The sequence below is a fragment of the Vombatus ursinus genome, unplaced genomic scaffold (assembly GCF_900497805.2).
Source record: "Vombatus ursinus unplaced genomic scaffold, bare-nosed wombat genome assembly UNPS02014159.1, whole genome shotgun sequence".
Classification (NCBI taxonomy): domain Eukaryota; kingdom Metazoa; phylum Chordata; class Mammalia; order Diprotodontia; family Vombatidae; genus Vombatus; species Vombatus ursinus.
This window is the reverse complement of record NW_020953937.1, coordinates 91465-109959: the sequence shown is the minus strand read 5'-3', so window position 1 is coordinate 109959 and position 18495 is coordinate 91465. Positions and strand designations below refer to the sequence as shown.

General features: G+C 42.8%; 1 protein-coding gene across 1 annotated transcript; it reads right to left on the bottom strand.

The window, feature by feature from the left end:
• Positions 1–5234: 5234 nt before the first annotated feature.
• Positions 5235–17838, bottom strand: LOC114040918 (zinc finger protein OZF-like). The gene is given in 9 exon segments (XM_027859151.1): positions 5235–5551; positions 5659–5858; positions 5860–5935; positions 6018–6196; positions 6198–6928; positions 6931–6986; positions 13135–13230; positions 14697–14823; positions 17806–17838. Coding segments are annotated over 9 exon segments (1647 nt in total). The 3' UTR covers positions 5235–5402.
• Positions 17839–18495: the final 657 nt, after the last annotated feature.

Here is an 18495-nt window from a genome sequence, read left to right as displayed (position 1 = left end):
GAAAAATTTAAAACTCAAAAGTTTATGGAAGTCATTGTTGATAAATTAAAATAAATTAATAAAAAAAAAAAAAAGAAAACTCCTTGGCCATAGCCCAGAGTGTGGCTTTGGTCCAGGGTGTAAAAGAGTAAGCCAGTTAGGTATCCCTATCCCTCCTGGCCTTTTACCTTCCAGGGAAGTTGAGGCACAGAGGCCAAAGCCTTGGAGGTCCCTCCCTCCCTGACCTCACTGTGAGGGGAGGGGTGGGTAGATTTTCTTAGGGCTGGGCAATTTGATCTGACATGCATTAATTGTGCAATACAATTCTGTCATTCTGGAGGGTGCAAATCTTCTCTTCTGCCCTTTACCTATTCTTTTTAATTCTATTTAAGGTTTTCTTAAAGGAGTCCAAGTTACAAGAGGCTTCTCCTTTGGTGGTTTTTGTGTAGCCACCAATTAAAAGCATCCCCTTTGTGGTATTTAATTATCTTATTGGCTTCATCAAGACAGTTAAGGTAATTTATCCTGACTAAAAAAAAATTCCACATTGGCCAACAGTGATGGGGATCATCTTGGGGCAATTTCTGCCAATTAGTTAATGGCTTGCAGGTTTGAGGCCCATAATATAGGAATATGGCCAGCTGCTGTTCCCTTGGGAGGATAGTTGGGAAAGTTGGTTCCCCTTGGGAACTTGACCAAGATTTTACTTTATTCTGTGTTTTGTTTTGTTTTTGGCTAGGCAATGGGGTTAAGTCACTTGCCCATTGTCACACAGCTAGTGTTTTTATGTGTCTGAGGCCAGATTTGAACTCAGGTTGTCGTGACTCCAGGGCCAGTTCTCTATCCACTGTGCCACCTAGCTGCCCCTGATTTTACTTTATTCTGGAACTTGTCTTTTCACCAAGTAATGTAGACTACCTGAATTAAAAACTGGGGCTTTAATCAGTTCCTAACCCTAACTAAACTGTAAACCCTGGGACTCATCAGTCCTGACCTGCAGGTTTTCACCAGTCCCCCAGACACAGGTGTCTGCCTTGTGAAGCCCACGAAGGAGTCTCCACCCTATGGTGACAAACCCCGGAGCCTTTTGGGCCTTAGTTATTGATCAACATTGCCCATGCCAAGTCTTTATCTGCCCTGGTACCTCTTGTCTTCCTAACAAATGGACTCACCTGAAAGGGACAGGAGCTTAGGATTCAAGCAGGGACCCCAAAGCGGGAGACATCAGGCTGGGCATCAAAAGGTCCAAGCCAGTACAAAGCACCTGCACCACCACTCCAGTTGTCACAGAGACATGCCTCACCATGATGAATCCCACTTTTGACACCAGAAATGTGAACTAGGCAAAGCCTGCCCCTCAACATTCAGAAGAGTCCAAGGTGAGTTGAAAGCAGAATAGTTTTATTAGGAGGAAAATAAGACACTAAAGCTGAGTCACCCTTACAAAGTATAAAGGAGCTGATGAATTGTGGCAGAATGATTATTTGAGGTACACGTCCACCTGACTAGAGGGAATGGAGGCATGGATCAAGTGCAAAACCCGGAAGCAGGTGTTGGGTGAGAACAGCACATGCATGCGCTTGGGGAACAGTAGAACCTAGCCTGGCTGCTCCTGTGATTGGGGGCTCAGCGAGTGGCTTATGTGGCTTTACAACAAAGAGAGGCAGGAGAATAGGAGACATGCAGATTACCCAGAACTAGGATGCTTGTGCAAGCTCTGTCCATTTGGGGCCAGCATGAACCAGTTTGAGCCAGCCCTGTGGTTGCTGGCACAGCAGAGGTGTTCTGGGCTCACTCAGTGGATGCTGCAAAGGATCCCTGGTATGTCAAACTTGAGCGACATTCATCCACCTCCTGATTGGCCCGATTTTGATTCCTGGGTTATTTCAGCCTCTCCTGGATAATAAGGGAGCTCAAGCAAATCAAGATGATTAGTAAGCCCAGTGTTAATTCCATTTCCACAGAGCCCACAGTCCAGGAGAGGCATAAGTGGTCCTAAGATGTCACCTGCACATACTGGGTGAGGGAATAGTCCGGTGGGACAAAAATAAGTTGGGAGACTTTCCAAAGCTTCAAGGCATCTGACCCATGCTGGTTTTGGACATGGAATTTGAGTAAAACAGGATGGAGAGATCTTTGTCAGTATTCTTGTGGTTGTACAAGGAGCCTCATAACTTGGTAAACAAGTAGTGAACATTACATCTCAGTTTGAAGCCTGCTATAAGAACCTAGCTATCCCTATGATTTATGTAAAATACCAAACTGAATAATATGGATAGGAATAAAGTAGAGGTCCAAATGAAACATTTCTCACAGTATTAATACAAAATGGAGATGAAATTTGATATGAAGGTGGTGTAACTGGAGCAAAGTTATGCTACAGCGTTCTCTGAATGCAGTCAGCCCAGAGCGTCAAATTGAGAGATGCATGAAGTGACCTTCTATGTAGGATAATTTGGAAATGTAGTAAATTGAATTGATGTCATTAGGCTGCCAATAATTTTATCTTGTATTTTAAATCCCAAACATCATTTTGCTATTATCTTCTATTTTTTCTTATACTGGGATATTTAGGAAATTGCTGTGTGTGAAATGCTGCTGATTAAAGAACGATTTCTAGAAGTTGATGCAGTTATTTTTGTTGTCTAGTTGTTCAGTGACTCTTTGTGATCTCTCGGACCACAGCATGGCAGACCTTCCTATCCCTCACCATCTCCCAAAGTTTTCCAAGCTCATGCTCATTGCTTCCATGACACTGTCCACCTCATCCTGTGCCGTCCTCTTCTCCTTCTGCCTTTAGTCCTTCCCAACAGCAGGTCTTTCCAGTGAGTCTTATCTTCTCATTGTGTGGCCAAAGTTTCAGCTTCAGTATTTAACCTTCCAGTGGATAGTGTGAATTAATTGGATTTGATCTCCTTGCAGTCCAAGGTACCCACTCTGAAAAGTCTTCTCCAGCCCCACAATCTGCAAGTGTCAATTCTGTGGCAATCAGCTTTCCTTAGATTCCAACTCTCACAGTCAAACATCACTACTAGAAAAACAATGGCTTTGGCTAAATGTACCTTTATTGGCAAGGTGACATCTCTGATTTTTCGTATGCTGTCCACATTAGCCATAGCTTTCCTGCTAAGGAGCCAGCATCTTTTCATTTTATGGCTATAGTTGCCATTTACAGTAATTTTTGAGCCCAACAATAAAAATTCTGACACTGCTTCATTTCTACTCCCTCTATCTGCCAGGAGGTAATGGGACCAGTTGCCATGCTCTTAGGTTTTTTTTTTTTATGTTAAACTTCAAGCCAACTTTAACACTCTCCTCTTTCACCCTCATAAAGAAGCTTCTTGATTCTTCACTTTCTGCCATCAGAGTGTAATCCTCTGCATATCTGACATCAAGCCAATCAGGGTTAAGTGACTTGCCTAGGGTCACACTTTTAGTAAGTGTCTGAGGTTGGATTTGAACTCAAGTCCTCCTGATTCCAGAGCTGGTGCTCTATCCACTGTGCCACCTAGCTACCCCCAGCATTGCTAATATTTTCCCCAGTAATCTGAATTCTGTCTTTTAATTTGTCCAGACTGGCATTTAACCTGATTTACTGTCTGTGTGAAATAAATAAGGTGGCAATAGATAGCCTTGTTGTACTCCTTCCTCAATCTTAAAGCAGTCAGTTGTTTCATGTTCAGTTCTAACTTGCCTCTTCATCCACATACGGGTTCCTCAGGAAACAAGTAAGATGACCTTCCTAGGTCATCTCTTTGAGGACTGGCCACATTCTGTTGTGTTTCACAGTGAAAGGCAGCAGATAACAAAAGAAGTAGATGCTTTTTACATTTTGGGTAATTCCCTTGCTGTCTTCCTACCCCCACGAATGTTGGCAATTTGCTCTCTTGTTCCTCTGCCTCTTTGAGAACCAGCTTGCACTCTGCTCATTCCTGCTTCACATAAAGTTGACATCTAGCTTGCAGAATCTTAAGCATAACTTTGCTGCAGTGTGAAATGACTTCAATTGTTTGGTAATTTAAACATCCTTTGGCCTAGCCTTTCCTTAGGATTGGGACTTAAACTCATGTTTTCCAATCCTGTGACCACTTTAGAGTTTTCCAAATTTGCTTGCATATTGAGTGCAGCACTTTTTTTTTGTGAAAAATTTTATATTTAATTTTTTCCAATTACATGCAAAAATAATGCTTTAAAGTTTTCTTTTAAATTTTGAGTTCCAAATTCTCTCCTTCCCTCTTCCGTTTACCCTGGGAATGCAACATGCGTATGTGCAATACTAGATGGTCCTGCACCAATGCCAGCAAAAGGTCCCTTCTTATCATTTTTTCACCAGTTGTCTAAACCCTTTACTGTCTGTGAGCTGAGAACTCTCTAAGCTGCTGTGGAGAGTGGTGTGCACTGCTCTGTTCTCCAGGCCTAACCATCACTCATTTTCCTGTTGGTTTCCTACATTGTCTTGGGTTTGAAAATTGATTCATCCTGACTTTTTGTTGGTTCTTCCACTCCAAAATGTGACTTGAAGCATTTTAAGCTGTTTGGAGAGGAACCTGGGAGAATTCAGGTGAGTTTCTGCCCGTACTTGGCCATTTTGGCTCCACACCCCCTTCTTAAAGTCATAAATTTAGTGTTTAATTAGGTTATGGTAACTATAAATTTCTGCAGATTGGAAAAAAAAAAATTTGTTGCCCTCCTGTGTGTCTCTTGTCTGTCTACCCAACTTGACCAGAGTTAGAAAAACAGAGGGAGAAACTCTTATCTTTTTGAAGGCATTGAAAGTTCCACAGAAACTCTGCCTCAAGTCCATCAGGGGATTGTTGGGTCACAAAAATCAGGAGGCAGAAGTTAATGAAAAGTTTCTTGATTGGCAGATGGGGTAGCCTGCATGTAATCTGACATATGTGTAGGTGGCCTGCAGGAGACCACTAAATTCCCCTAAATGACCCCAATTTTTATATCTTTGATCAAACAACTCTTGATTTCTTCCCTTCACCACACACAGTTTCCCAGTTGACCTAATATTGATGTGAGCTCATTTCCTTATTCTGAAGACATTCTATTTTTGAGAACATCCAGATGTCTTCTTTCCCTTAGTCCTATCATTTATGAGCCTATTTCCTCCTTTTTTGGTTTTGCAACCTGGTGGGATGGCATGAATTATTTCCCTTTCTTTCACCATTCTGTTACAATCAGACACAACATTTAACACTTCATCAGTGACCTCCATCTTCCCGACAAAGGCATGTCCCCATGGAGCACATTCTCCTACTATGAATCCTCTGATGATAGGATAAGAAATGATCTTTGGCTGAAGGCCTTTGAAGGCTTATGAGTCCATAAATGGACTAGAATTTTCTGCTGTATAAGAAGCTCCGTGCTCCATTTCAGTGCCTTTCTTCAATCATGTCAGTGCTAAGATTTATATCTTATATGAATTCTCTGATGTGAAACAAAGGCTGACTTTTGCCTGAAGGCTTTACCACATTGATTGCATTCTCTCCAATGTAGATTCTCTGATGTTTAGCAAGACTGGAGCTGTCTCTGAAAGCCTTTCCACATTGATTACATTCATAACATTCAATAATCATACATGATTACATTCACAACCTCCAGTGTGGATTCTTTTATGTAAAGCAAGACTGTCCCTCGTAGGGAAGATTTTCTATACTGATTACATTCATAGTTTCTCACAACTGTGGATTATCTGATGTTCAGCAAGACTGGAGCTGCCTATGAAAGCCTTTCCACATTGAATACATTCATAAGGTTTTTCTCCAGGATGTATCCTCTGAGGTTCAACAAGACTGGAGTTGCCTATGAAAGCCTTTCCACATTGATTATATTCATAAGATTTTTCCCCAGTGTGGATTCTGCTATTCAGCAAGTTGAGTCCTCTGTGTAAAGGCCTTTCCACACTGATTACATTCATAAGGTTTCTCTCCAGTGTGTCTTCTCTGGTGTACATTAAGAATGTACATGAGTCTGAAAGAATTTCTATACTGATTACACTTATGAGGTCTTTCCAGTGTAGATTCTCTGATGTACTCTAAAATTGGCCCTCTGTGTAAAAGCCTTTCCACATTGATTGCATTCATAAGGTTTCTCTCCAGTGTGTCTTCTCTTGTGTACAATAAGACTTGTTTTATATGTAAAAACTTTGCCACATTGATTACATTCATAAGGTTTTTCTCCAGTGTGGATTCTCTGATGTACAGCAAGACGAGCTGGCGCTGAAAGCCTTTCCACACTGATGACATTCATAAGGTTTCTCCCCAGTGTGGATTCTCTGATGTTTAGCAAAAGTGGAGCTTTCTCTGAAAGTCTTTCCACATTGATTACATCTGTAAGGTTTCTCTCCAGTGTGTGTTCTCTCATGTCCAGTAAGAGTTCTTTTACGTGCAAAAGCCTTTCCACATTGATTACATTCATATGGTTTTTCTCCAGTGTGGATTCTTTTATGTAAAGCAAGATTGGCCCTCTGTAGGAAAGACTTTCCACACTGATTACATTTATAAGGTTTTTCTCCAGTGTGGGTTCTCCGATGTTTAGCAAGACTGGAGCTGCTTCTGAAAGCCTTTCCACATACATTACATTCATAAGGTTTCTCCTGTGTGTGAATCCCCTCAGGTAGAGCAAGAATGGACTTGTCTCTGAAAGCCTTTTCACACTGATTACATTCATAAGGTTTTTCTCCAATGTGGATTCTCTGATGTTTAGCAAGACTGGAGCTATCTCTGAAAGCCTTTTCACACTGATTACATTTATAAGACTTCTCTCCACTGTGGACTTTCTGATGTACAGTAAGAGTGCCTTTATGTGTAAAAGCCTTTCCACATTGATTACATTCATAAGGTTTTTCCCCAGTATGGATTCTCTGATACGTAGCACAGATCTCTCTACAAGTGAAGCCACAGGGACCATTACTTCTGAATCTTTGCTTGTGAGTTTTTTTTTTACAGAAAGGCTTAGCGCTGCAGTAGTCTCTTTCATTTTAAGTCTGATCTCTCCTTCTGAAAGACAAAAGCAATAAAACATATATACATAGACACATATATAGTTATATCCCCTTCCCTCCTTTGGCAGAACATAAACTCCTTTACATTCTCTTTCCCTAGGCAAAGAGAAAAGTTTTCAAATTTAATTGGGCAGAACCAATTATTTCAAAATGCCATTAGCTCACATTCCAGGGATGATTTAACTTATAAAGAATTTCACACACAGTTACAGTTGTGGATCCTCACAACAAACCTTTGACGCTGGAAGGGCTGACATTCATATCACATTCACAACTCAGGGCATGAGCTCAGAATTCATCCAAATCCCAGGGGCTGAGACAGGAACTCAACCTGTGGCTGGGCATACTCTGTCCACAGTACTAGACAGATTGTTTCCACTTTCAATCTTTCCTTTTCACTTTCACTATCTGCACTTTCAATCTTTTCTTCAGAGATATTATGCCATTTGATTCACATATACTAAATATTCAAATTATTTCATGATCTATCATATCTGAAAGTATAATGTAATTTCTGTAGTAATAGCTTCGAATCTTATTTTTTTCTGTTCCAGAATTTAAGGTCACATGAAGAATACCACTACAGTTTTTGCATTTACCTAAGGCATAAAAGAATTTGTTCAGGCTTTTTAATTTTTTGGGATAGCCATTACTTATTTCTTTTATTTTGTTTGTTTGTTTTGTTTTGTTTTCGGTTAGGCAATGGGGTTAAGTGACTTGCCCAGGGTCACACAGCTAGTAAGTGTTATGTGTCTGAGGCCGAATTTGAACTCAGGTCCTTCTGAATCCAGGGCTGGTGCTCTATCCACTGCACCACCTAGCTGCCCCATCTCTTTTTTTTTTTTATTGTTTTTAAATAAAAATAAAATCCTTGTAATAATGATTGCACATGTATAACCTATATCAGATTGCTCACCATCTCAGAGAGGGGAGAAGAGGAGGAATAGAATTTGGAATTCAAAATTAAAAAAAAATTTCAAAATTGTTTTACTATTTAATAGGGGTAAATAAAATATTACATCAAAAATAAAAACTGTACTAAAAATAAATCCTTGTAATAAACAAAAATTTTAAAATGCATGGCACTTCCCATGTCTGAAAATATGTCTCTCATATTTGATTCTATCATCCTATTGTAAGGAAATGGACAGCATGCTTCACTATTAGTCCTCTTAAAGCCCCTTCCCATTTAGGGGTTCACAAATCACTTGGAAGTTCTAGACAGTGGTCCAAAGGATTTGAACTAAATTTTTTTCAAAGGCATCTTAAGCAGTAAATAATCACCCAATTTTGTTATGAAGACATTTATCCCCTGGGGCAAGAAGCATGTGCATATTTTAACCATAATAAGATTCTTTCTGCAGTGATTCCAAATCATTATGTTCAGGCATATCATGCAATGATAACATCACAGTCTGACTACTTCTGACTATGTGCAGCATATTCCTTCAGTTTCCAACTTGACCTCAAATCGTTTCTAAACTTCCAGGAAGGTTGGACATTCATGTGCAAATAGTCACAGGCATGCACAGACCCTGGTGACCATCTATCACTGCACTCTCATTCTTGGGTTACCTTGTAATCACATCTCATCAAACTTGAAATCTCCAGATCTCGATCTCACCTGGGTTTGCATTCTTGCAGTAGTGAGGGCAAGGCTATTTGAAAACCACGATTGCTAGGCATGCACAGTAGAGTCCATCTTGAAATCATCATGGACCAGCACAACTCTGCTACAAAAACAGACATTAAAATGCCCCTCGTTGAAATGCTAAGGTTGTTTTCTAATTTGAAGTTATCCTCTACTCGTGTTATTGTTCATCTCTCTGTCAGCTTCTCAAAGAACAATTTAGCAACACAGCTTAGTCGCTCAGTGGAGTTTCAGTGAGAGTGTAGCTGATTTTCCAGTGGTAGAAAAAAGAAAGTTATGTTTGAAGAAATCCTGTCCTTATAAAGGAGGTTTAAATATAAACATTGTTTTAAAAAAGTAACATGCACAACTGACCTTCAAGTACATTGATCATTTAATATACTTCCTGTCATGAGCCAGTAGAAAAAGCAATCTTTTATATAGTAATCAGCAACTCATTTTTTTGACTGGTTAGGGAGCTAAAAACAAAGGATGAATTTTCATCCCTCAGCAAGAGATCTTGTCCAATTCTCCTCCTGTTTTCTACATTACACATACTTGAGCATTTTCATGATATTCTCTTTAAAATTCACAATATAGCTGTTGGTGCAGTGGATAGAACACTGGGCCTCAGGCCAGGAAGACCTGAGTTTCAATCCCACTTCGAAAACTTTCTAGTATTGTGACCCTAGACATGTCACAGGACCTTTATTTGCCTCGGTTTCTTCATCTCTAAAATAGGCATAATAAAAGCACCTAAATCCTGGGCTTCTTATGAGGATCAAATGAAATTATATTTTTAACATGAATGGCACATAAGTGCTATGTAAATGCTAGGTATGATTTTTTGCAATTTTTCAACATTTTTTTTTAAAGTTTTGAGTTCCAAATTCTATGCCTCCCTCCCTTCCCAGCTCCTTGAGACAGTAAGCAATCAGATATAGGTTATACATGTGCAATTATGTAAAACATGTCCATATTAGTCATTTTGTACAAGAAGATTTGAATGAAAGAAAAAAATGAAAGAAAGTGGAAAATAGCATGCTTCAGCTTCTATTCAATCAATATCAGTTCTTTCTCTGGAGTCGGATAGTATGCTTCATTGTTAGTCATTTGGGATTATCTTGGATCATTGCATTGCTGAGAAAACTTAAGTCCCTCACAATTCTTCATCGAACAATGTTGCTGTCACTGTGCACAATGTTCTGGTTCTGTTCACTGCACTATGTGTCAGTTCGTATAAGTCTTCCCAGGTTTTTCTGGTCATCCTGCTTGTCATTTCTTATAGCACAATAATATTCCACTATAATCATATACCACAGCTTGTTTAGCCATTCCCCAGTTGAAGGGCATCCCCTCAATTTCCAATTCTTAGCCACCACAAAAAGAGCTGCTTTAAATATTTTTGCACAAATAGGTCCTTTTCCTTTTTTTTTTTGAATGTCTTTGGGACATAGACCTAGCAGTGGTATTGCTGGATCAAAGGTTATGTACAGTTTTATAGCCTTTTGAGCATAGCTCCAAATTGTTCTCCAGAATGGCTGGATCAGTTTACAACTCCACCAACAGTGCACTGGTGTCCCAGTTTTCCCACATCCCCTGCAACATCCAACATGTTCCTTTTTCGTGATATTTGCAACTCTGATAGGTGTGAGGTGCTACCTCAGAGTTGTTTTCATTTACATTTCTCTGATCAATAGTGATTTAGAGCACTTTTTCATATGACTATAGATGCCATTATTTTTATCACTATGATTTTGATTTAGACTATTTCTCCCCAATTCTGTTCTTCTTCTCAGGCTGTTAATATCCTCACTCCTTATATTCTCTCATTTCCCTGTGGAACTAAATGTATTTCCATTCCAAAACTACCTCCTTTCACATAGATCAGCTAAGAGTGAGGTTTATTTTCCATTGCTTCTTCCGACTCTGTCCATGTTTGTCTACTAGATTGTGAGCTCTCTGACAGCGAGACTTTCTTTTGCCTTTCCTTGTACCCTCAGAGCTTAGCACAGTGCTTAAAACAGAAGGTGCTTAATCAGTGTTTATTGATTGTCTGACTGGGCCCAGGCTGACAGCAGGCCCCAGCCTCTACCTCAATCCCTGCATTCTGGTCTCTCTCAGAGTTGTCAAATGCATGTTCTGGCTTCAGTCATGGTTCTGTCTCTTTCTTGCACCCACTCACCTCTAAGTAGTCACCTTTATTGGGTTTTAACCCTAATAGAACCTGACCAGACCCAACTTTGAAGATCATAGAGGCTTCATTCTAGGCTCCTGAAGGGTCTCATACTAGACACTTTCAAGTCTCTACCTCCCAGCTCCCTAAACTGTGGTGGCAGTCAGCTACCTGAACCTGGTTAATGATTTTCCAAGAATGGGACAGGGTTTGAGCCATAGAGATCAGGACTGATTGGGCTGATGATTTATGCAAAGTTTAGCCTCACATTACTTCTAAGTAAGGCAGTAGCCTTCACTCCTACTCATGTGCTGCTGGATAAGAAAGACAAAATCATGAAACCAGGCCACCTAGATCCACTACAAATTTCAGCTACATAATCTCAGCTGGACCCTTACTGTGGCAAGGCGCTCCTTTGACATCTCCCTGACTCTCCATGTCACTCACCACAAAAACTTTTCCAAATCTTTTTATTGATTGACAACCTTCCCTCCTTTATGGCTTGTTCTCTGCCCCCCCCCCACCCCACCCCAATCCACACCTTCTCATTAAGAACTTGGTATCTTATTTCACTGAAAAAAAAAATGGACATTTATCAAGATCTATCTTATTCTCCTTATGCCACATAAAGTAGATGCCTTCTTTTCCTTTTTGTTCCCAGCATCAGATAAAAAGGTCATCCTTCTGCTTTCTAAAGCAATTCTCTTTATATGTGCAAATAATCCCATTCTATCCCTCATCTGGCCTCGTATGTTCTTCCCCTAGTATCTCAATTTTTTCCACTAATTTCCACTCTTTCCCATACTAATGACTTCTTTCCTCCTGTCACAAATGAAATCATTTCTCTCAAAACACCCTCAGTGATCCATGCAGCCCCATGAGATATTGTCCTCTATTTTTCTCCACTTCATGGCTAAACAGCTAGAGGTGGCCATTTATAACTGCCGTCTCCAACTGCTTTCCCTTGCTGTCTTTGGAACTCTCTGCAATCTGGCTCCCAATGTCATTGTTCAACTGATACTTCTTTCTTTAAAATTACCAGCAATCTTGAAATTGCTAAATTCGATGCTATTTCTCGATCTCATTCTTCTTGACCTCTCTGCAGGCTCTGACACTGCTGATCACCCCCTTTTCTTGATACTCTCCTCTCTAAGCTTTGACACAACTCTCTCCTGGTTCTCCTTATAATATCCAAAGTGAAACTCATTCTCTTTGCCCCAACCCTCCCATCTTCCTACTTTCCTAAGGCTATCCAAAGAATCCTCCAATAGTCCAGGCTCAGAGATGAAGTGTCATGCACTCCTCATTGATTCTTACACATTCACCCTCCTGACCACCATCTTCAATCTGGAGCAAAGTCCCGTGATTCCACCTGTGTGACATCTCTGCCATACACCCCCTTCTCTCTCAACACTGTCACGGTCTTGGTTCTGAACCCAATCACCTCACACCTTAGGTACTTCATCCAGCTGCCTCATCACTCCCTAGCCTAGTCACTTCTCCACCCGGCTGTCAAGGTCATTGTCCCGAAGCTCTCAGCTGATCACGTCACCACCCACTCAACAATTCCCTCTGACTCCCCAGCAAAAGAATCCAATATAAAATCCTTGCTAGGGCCCTTCATCACCTCCCCCTCCCACTCTTCCAGTCTTCTCTCACCCTACTTTCCCCACATTTGCTATAATGCAGGGGATGGGCCTCCTTTCGGTTCGGTCAGCGGCGCACTCCACCTCCTGCCTCTGTGAGTTTTTCTCGTTATCCCTTTCCCCTGGAATGCTCCACCTGGCTTCCCGAAGCCCCAGCTAGAGCTCCCCTTCCACAATAAGCCTTTCCCAGTCCTGCAGATCTGGAAAACTTGGAGTTTGGTGGCGTGATATCCGCCCCCCAGACTGTGGGCTTCATGAGGGTCAGGAGCATTCCTTGTGTCACTTAGTGTTGCCAGCGCTTAGCACAGGGCCTGGCATGCAGCGGGCACTTAATAAATATTTGTTTGCTTGAAGAAGGTCTAAGAAAGAGCTCATCTAGGGGAGCCTAGCCCCTTTTTGTACCTTCAGGAGATTCCATGCCCCCCAAATTCTAAATAATGACTTCTCCTAGGACTATAGATTTATCCTAGAAGGCAGCAGAAAGGCCATGGAGTCCAACCTTCTCATTTTACAGATGGGGACACGGAAGCTCCATCGTTCAGTGACTGGCCCAGGAAGCCACTGCTAAAAAGTATCCAAAAATGAATTCCAAGGCAGGTCTTCCTGTCCCAAATTTAGCCCTTGCTTCACCACAACACAGAGCAGCCTCTTGTAATCACAGCTCTCATAGACCTGCTTTCACCTCACTCACCTGGACAGCGGCTCCTCAGGCCTTCTTGCTCCAGCATCCATGGTGCTTCCCTTTGCTCAAAATAAGAGATCACATCTTCTCTGGGAACTGGAAGCCCTGGAAGTGGGGAATTAGTTAGGGATAAGCGTGGAGAGAAACTTGTAATTTAGTTCTCTGGAGGAAAGGAGTGTGGACACAGAGCTGCTCCATTTGGAGAATCACTCCATTCTGGCCACACATAGGCATCTGTACTGACCCTTTAGTGCCTGTGATATATGTAACCTGAAGTAGGATGTGTTGTACAAACTATTCTGAGAAACAGCCAAACCCTCAGCCCCCCATCCTGTTATGCTCCATTCTGGCAGAAACGCTTCACCCCCAGATCAGCTGCAAGCCTCAGCTCTTGATGAATCAGCTTTTGCTCCCCACCCCCAGCCTGGCTCCTCACTCCCTGAACCCTATATAAACCTTGTGTACTGTTCACTCAGGGGGTGTTTCCCTCTTTGGGGGAGAGGCTCCTGCTGGCAAACCCAACAAACTCTAGTTGGTTAAAACTCTCTTTCTTAGCCTGCCTGTTAGTCCTGGCATCCACAGGGGCATGCATACAAGGACGCCAGAGTGAAGAACACTTTCCATAGCATTCATTTTGTGGCAGCTTTGGGGAGAGGTGGGGGAGAAGATCTTGGAACCAGCCTGGTGCCAGAGAATTTGGTCTTGGTGCACCTTCTTCATAGAAGGATGGACTCAATGCATAGTTTCCATTGTCTAGAAATCAGAGACAGCTGATGGTGCAGTGGAGAGAGCCCTGGGCCTGGAGTCAGGATTGCCTGAGGTTAAATCTGGCCTCAGATAGTTAGTACCTGTGTGCCCCTGGACTAGTCACTTACTCTCTGTTTGCCTCAGTTTCCCAACTCTAAAATGGGGAGAATAATATCACCTAACCTGGAAGGTTATGATGAAGATGAAGTGACATAATATTGTAAAGAAAGCCCTTGGCAGAGCCCATAGCAAACAGCAGGTGAATATGGATGCTCATTCCCTTCCCTTCCTTTCCCACCATCTGTGCTGGAAGTTTGGGGTAACAGAAAGGAAGATGAAGGACAAACCTGCTACACCAGACACATTGAAGAGCTGTGAGCTACCACCGTCTGCCTTGCTCAAAAGAAGAAGATTCCAAATCCTTGGCCCGTCCCGAAGAGGAAGGGGCCGCAGGGAAAAGCCACCTGAGCAACTCAGAGATTTGGCAGCAGAATTCACGCCCAGGTAGAGGTGAGACTTTTAACCTCTGAGGTCAGATCCACATCTGAGATGCTTCCACACTGACTGGATCTCTGACCTGACGCTACCAGGCATTGGGAAGAGATGGCATCGGGAGCAACAAAGGAAACCCTCAGGTCCCTATCACAGAATGCAAAGACTTCCTAGAGGAAAACCAGGGAGCAGGAGGGGTCTGTCTCTTGGACACAGCAGACCAGTACTTTTCTCTCTCTAATAATCGATAGATGCTCCAAACCCTGCACACTAGGGAATGAAGATGTTCCCTCCAATTGCAGACTCAGAGTGGCCAGGGGAAGCGTCCTTACCCAGAGAGAGCAGGTTCTGGGCATTCTCCAGCATGACCTCCTTGTACAACTCCTTCTGAGGAGGGTCCAAGAGGCCCCACTCCTCCTGGGTGAAGTCCACAGCCACGTCCTTGAATGTCACTGTCTCCTAAATCACCAAAAGTCACAGGACAGGGAGCTGAAAGACACTTCAGAGTTCAATAGTCCAATCCCCATCAATGTACAGGAGGAAACTTGAAGCCCAGAGAAGGGATCTGCCCAAAGGTCATACCCTTTATGGGTGTCACAGTCAACTCTTGAAGCCGCAGTAAGAACCCGATGGAATTTGGAGAAAAGCATTTTATATCATCATTTGGAATAAAGCTGTGTCTGAGAAATGGAATGTGTCTCCTGAGGGAATCAGGGAGAAAGTTTGTGTTCTATTTGTGAGGTGCATCTGTGGAGGAGAAAGATAGAGGGTGATGTGAAATTTCTTCCTTATCAGAACTGATCTAACTGACATATTCTAAAGAAAAGTATGCGAGAAATAGGCAGGTAACACTGCATTCTAGGGAAATAAAAACATTTTATATGATCATTGAAGAGAGAATAAAGTTAAAGAAAAGATCTAGTTAGCTTCCTGAATGGCTGAAATAAACTCTTATCAAGATGAAAACATGAAGAGGATGCTAGAAAGATATTCATCAGAATCTAGACTGCACTGAATGGTATGAGCTGGTTTCCAGCAAGTGAAGGAGCCCTATCTGTTACTTACATTGAGGGCTTGAGGTCACTCTGGGTATGTGTCATACCCAAAACAGCTTATGCCTTGGCTTTAAGATTGCTTTGATCTGTCAACAGCATATAGTCCTTAATTACATAATTAATTACTTAGTAATAACAGCAACTATGATGGAGAAGGGCAAGCTAGGTGGTGTAGTGGATAGAGCACTGGACTTGGAATCAGGAAGACTTATCTTCATGAGTTCAAATATGGCCTCAGAAACTTACTAGCTGTGTGACCCTGGGCAAGTCACTTAACCTTGTTTGCCTCAGTTTCCTCATCTGTCAAATGAACTGCAAGCTGCTCCAGTATCTTTGCCAAGGAAAGCCCTAATGGGTTCACTAAGTGTTGAACATGACCGAAATGAAAAAATTCATTTCCACCCCACTGAGTTTTGTAGAACAAGCTGTCTCAATCCCAAATGTCTCCAGAGAAGGGGTTATCTGGCTCCCAAAGGACAAATCAAAAGGCTTTCCTTTACACCTAGATCTTTCCCTCTTCAGTAACTTCCTAATGGGCACCACCTTTCTGGTCCCCTAGTCAGTCACCCTGGGTGTCATATTCCACCCCCCCCTTCTCATATCAAATCTGTAGTTGAGCCCTGTCACGTTTACCCTTTCACCATCTCTGGAATACACCCTCACCCAGGGGCAGGCCTTCATTGTCTCACACCTGGACAATGGCAATAGTTGCTGGGGGGAGTCTGCCTGCCTCAACTTTCTCCCCACTGCAGCCCATCCCCTAGTCAGCTGTCCAACTGATCAAAGTGGGGGGGGAGGGGGGTTGTCCACATTTTATTCTCATTGCATAAATTACAGTTGCTTCCTATTACTTCCCAGAATCAAATACAAACTCCTTTGTAGCATTCAGAGCCTTTCATAACTTGGTTCCCATCCGACCATATCTTGAGATATGGCAGCTTTCCCCAAGTGGCACACTGCCATACCTTGCTCTGTGACCAAATGAGCTCCCGCATGGAGGTGAGGGGAGCCTTGTCTACTCAAGCTACAGACCTCTCGCATCCCTATTGAATGTCCTTTTTGTGCTATACTTAAGTAAAGCTCCTTTTACTCGTTGAATGACCTAGCAGTGTCTGATTTTTGCTTAACATCTAAACTGGGTACTGGCTTGAGTCAGTTCCTTCCATTATTCCCTTCCCAGGTCAATCTAGAACCTGCTCCAGCCTACAGCAGAGTCAAGATTTCCAAAAAACTGTCTGAGGTACCTTGACACACTAACTTGACTCTGTCAGTCCTTCCTTTTCTCCTCGTTGCTCTCATGGTCTCTGCCAGTGCAAGGCACTCAGCACATGGAAGACCAAATTATCCCACCAGGAAGCCAATCTGTATAGTAATATGGTATGCAGTGAAGCTAGTCCTGGTGCCCAGCAACAACGGAGGCAAAGGTGAGAATCCCAGGAGCCTCTTTTAAACAGCAGAGAAGCCATCTGTCATTCAATCACTGTGCCAGGACAGGTCTTAGAAACACAAGAGTAGCAGGGTGGCCCCAGAGCTCTCTGTACAAGAAATCCTGGGCTTGTACATCCAGGACCTTTCTAAAATGCTCACTGACTTGACTTAAGAACTGGAAAATGAGAGGGGTTCAGAGGGACCTGGGAAGGCTTGTGTGATCTGAGGCAGGAGGACATGAGCAGCACCAGGAGCACAATTTCTGCTCTGAAGACCGCACTGCAAAGGACAAGAACTGGGAGAGCCTTCAGGGCTCTGCTCCAGGCCACTCTAGACAAGAGTCAGGGTGAAGCGGTTTCCTGGACCTTCAGTTGCTACAAGGGAGAGTGTGGCCACAAGAAACAAAGAGGAGGGGGAGAAGCTGTGTGTAGGGGGAGAGGGTGCTAGGCATGAATTAAGAGAACAAAGATATGATCCCTACGTAATAGAGAGTAAGGAATGAAGGAGTCACCCTTGTCTGTCAGCTGTAATGAAGGGGAACTTAAAAACAAATGGGGGGCAAGGGTAGGTGGTGCAGTGGACAGAGCACTGGCCCTGGCGTCAGGAGGACTTGAGTTCAAATGCCTCAGACACTTGACACTTAATAGCTGTGTGACCCGGAGCAAGTCACTTAAACCCATTGCTTCACAAAAATGAAAACAAAGATACAGACAAATAGGGGAGGGCAGCATGGGGGTGGGGGGAAGTGCTCAAGACAGGAGGGTACCAAAGAATCAGCTTAAAACATAGAAGATGGGAGCAGGGCAGTGTTGTTACTACTGTATTCAATTTCATGACTATTTTTATAAAGAAATGATCCATAAGGCAGGCATAGCCAGCTATACAGACCATCCTCTACGTCTATGGAAATGGCCTGGATTGCTGATATTGGCCAAGTTTGTGGATGGACTGCACTCACCTCGGCTGGGGCTCGACTGCTACCAGGGGCCATTCTCTCTGAATCCAGACTCCCTATGTACGTAGCAAAGGAACCAAAGTGACTCTGTTTTGTAAAGTTCCTCCATCTTATCCCTGGATATTATCTACCCCAGGGACCTGCTTCCCCCACCCTTTATGGCCCCACAAATGGAGCAGCTTCAGCTGATGTTTGTCCTTCATTCTCGAAGAGGACCATGACATCAGGGAGGTGATGCGATGACATGCAAGTGAATTGGATTGAAGTGAGGCAGGGCTGTGCAAAATCACCAGCCTCACTCTCTCCTCTGGAGCCATCTGGGCCCAGTGGCCAGATATGGATTAGGATGACTGGAGGTGGCAGTGGCCAAGGGGGACCTTGGCCTTTTCAAGCTAAGATCTTTAACTGGTCTCAGTTTGACTGAGGAAAAGTCAGTTCAATGATTAAGGCTTAATAAGAAATGAAGCAAAGAATGACCTCTTTAAAAAATGAAATAGATCTGGGAAGGGAAGACCCTCAGGGTTCTGGGCAAAATAAACAATTGCTATTTACATTCTGCCAATCAGAGTCCAAACAATGACCAAGCAGGGCTTGGCCTGGGACCTTTTATTGGCCAATCAGGAAGGAAGGAAAGAAGGAATTGAGAGAGGGAGGAAGGAAGTAAAGAAGGAGGAAAGAAGGAAGAAAAGAAGT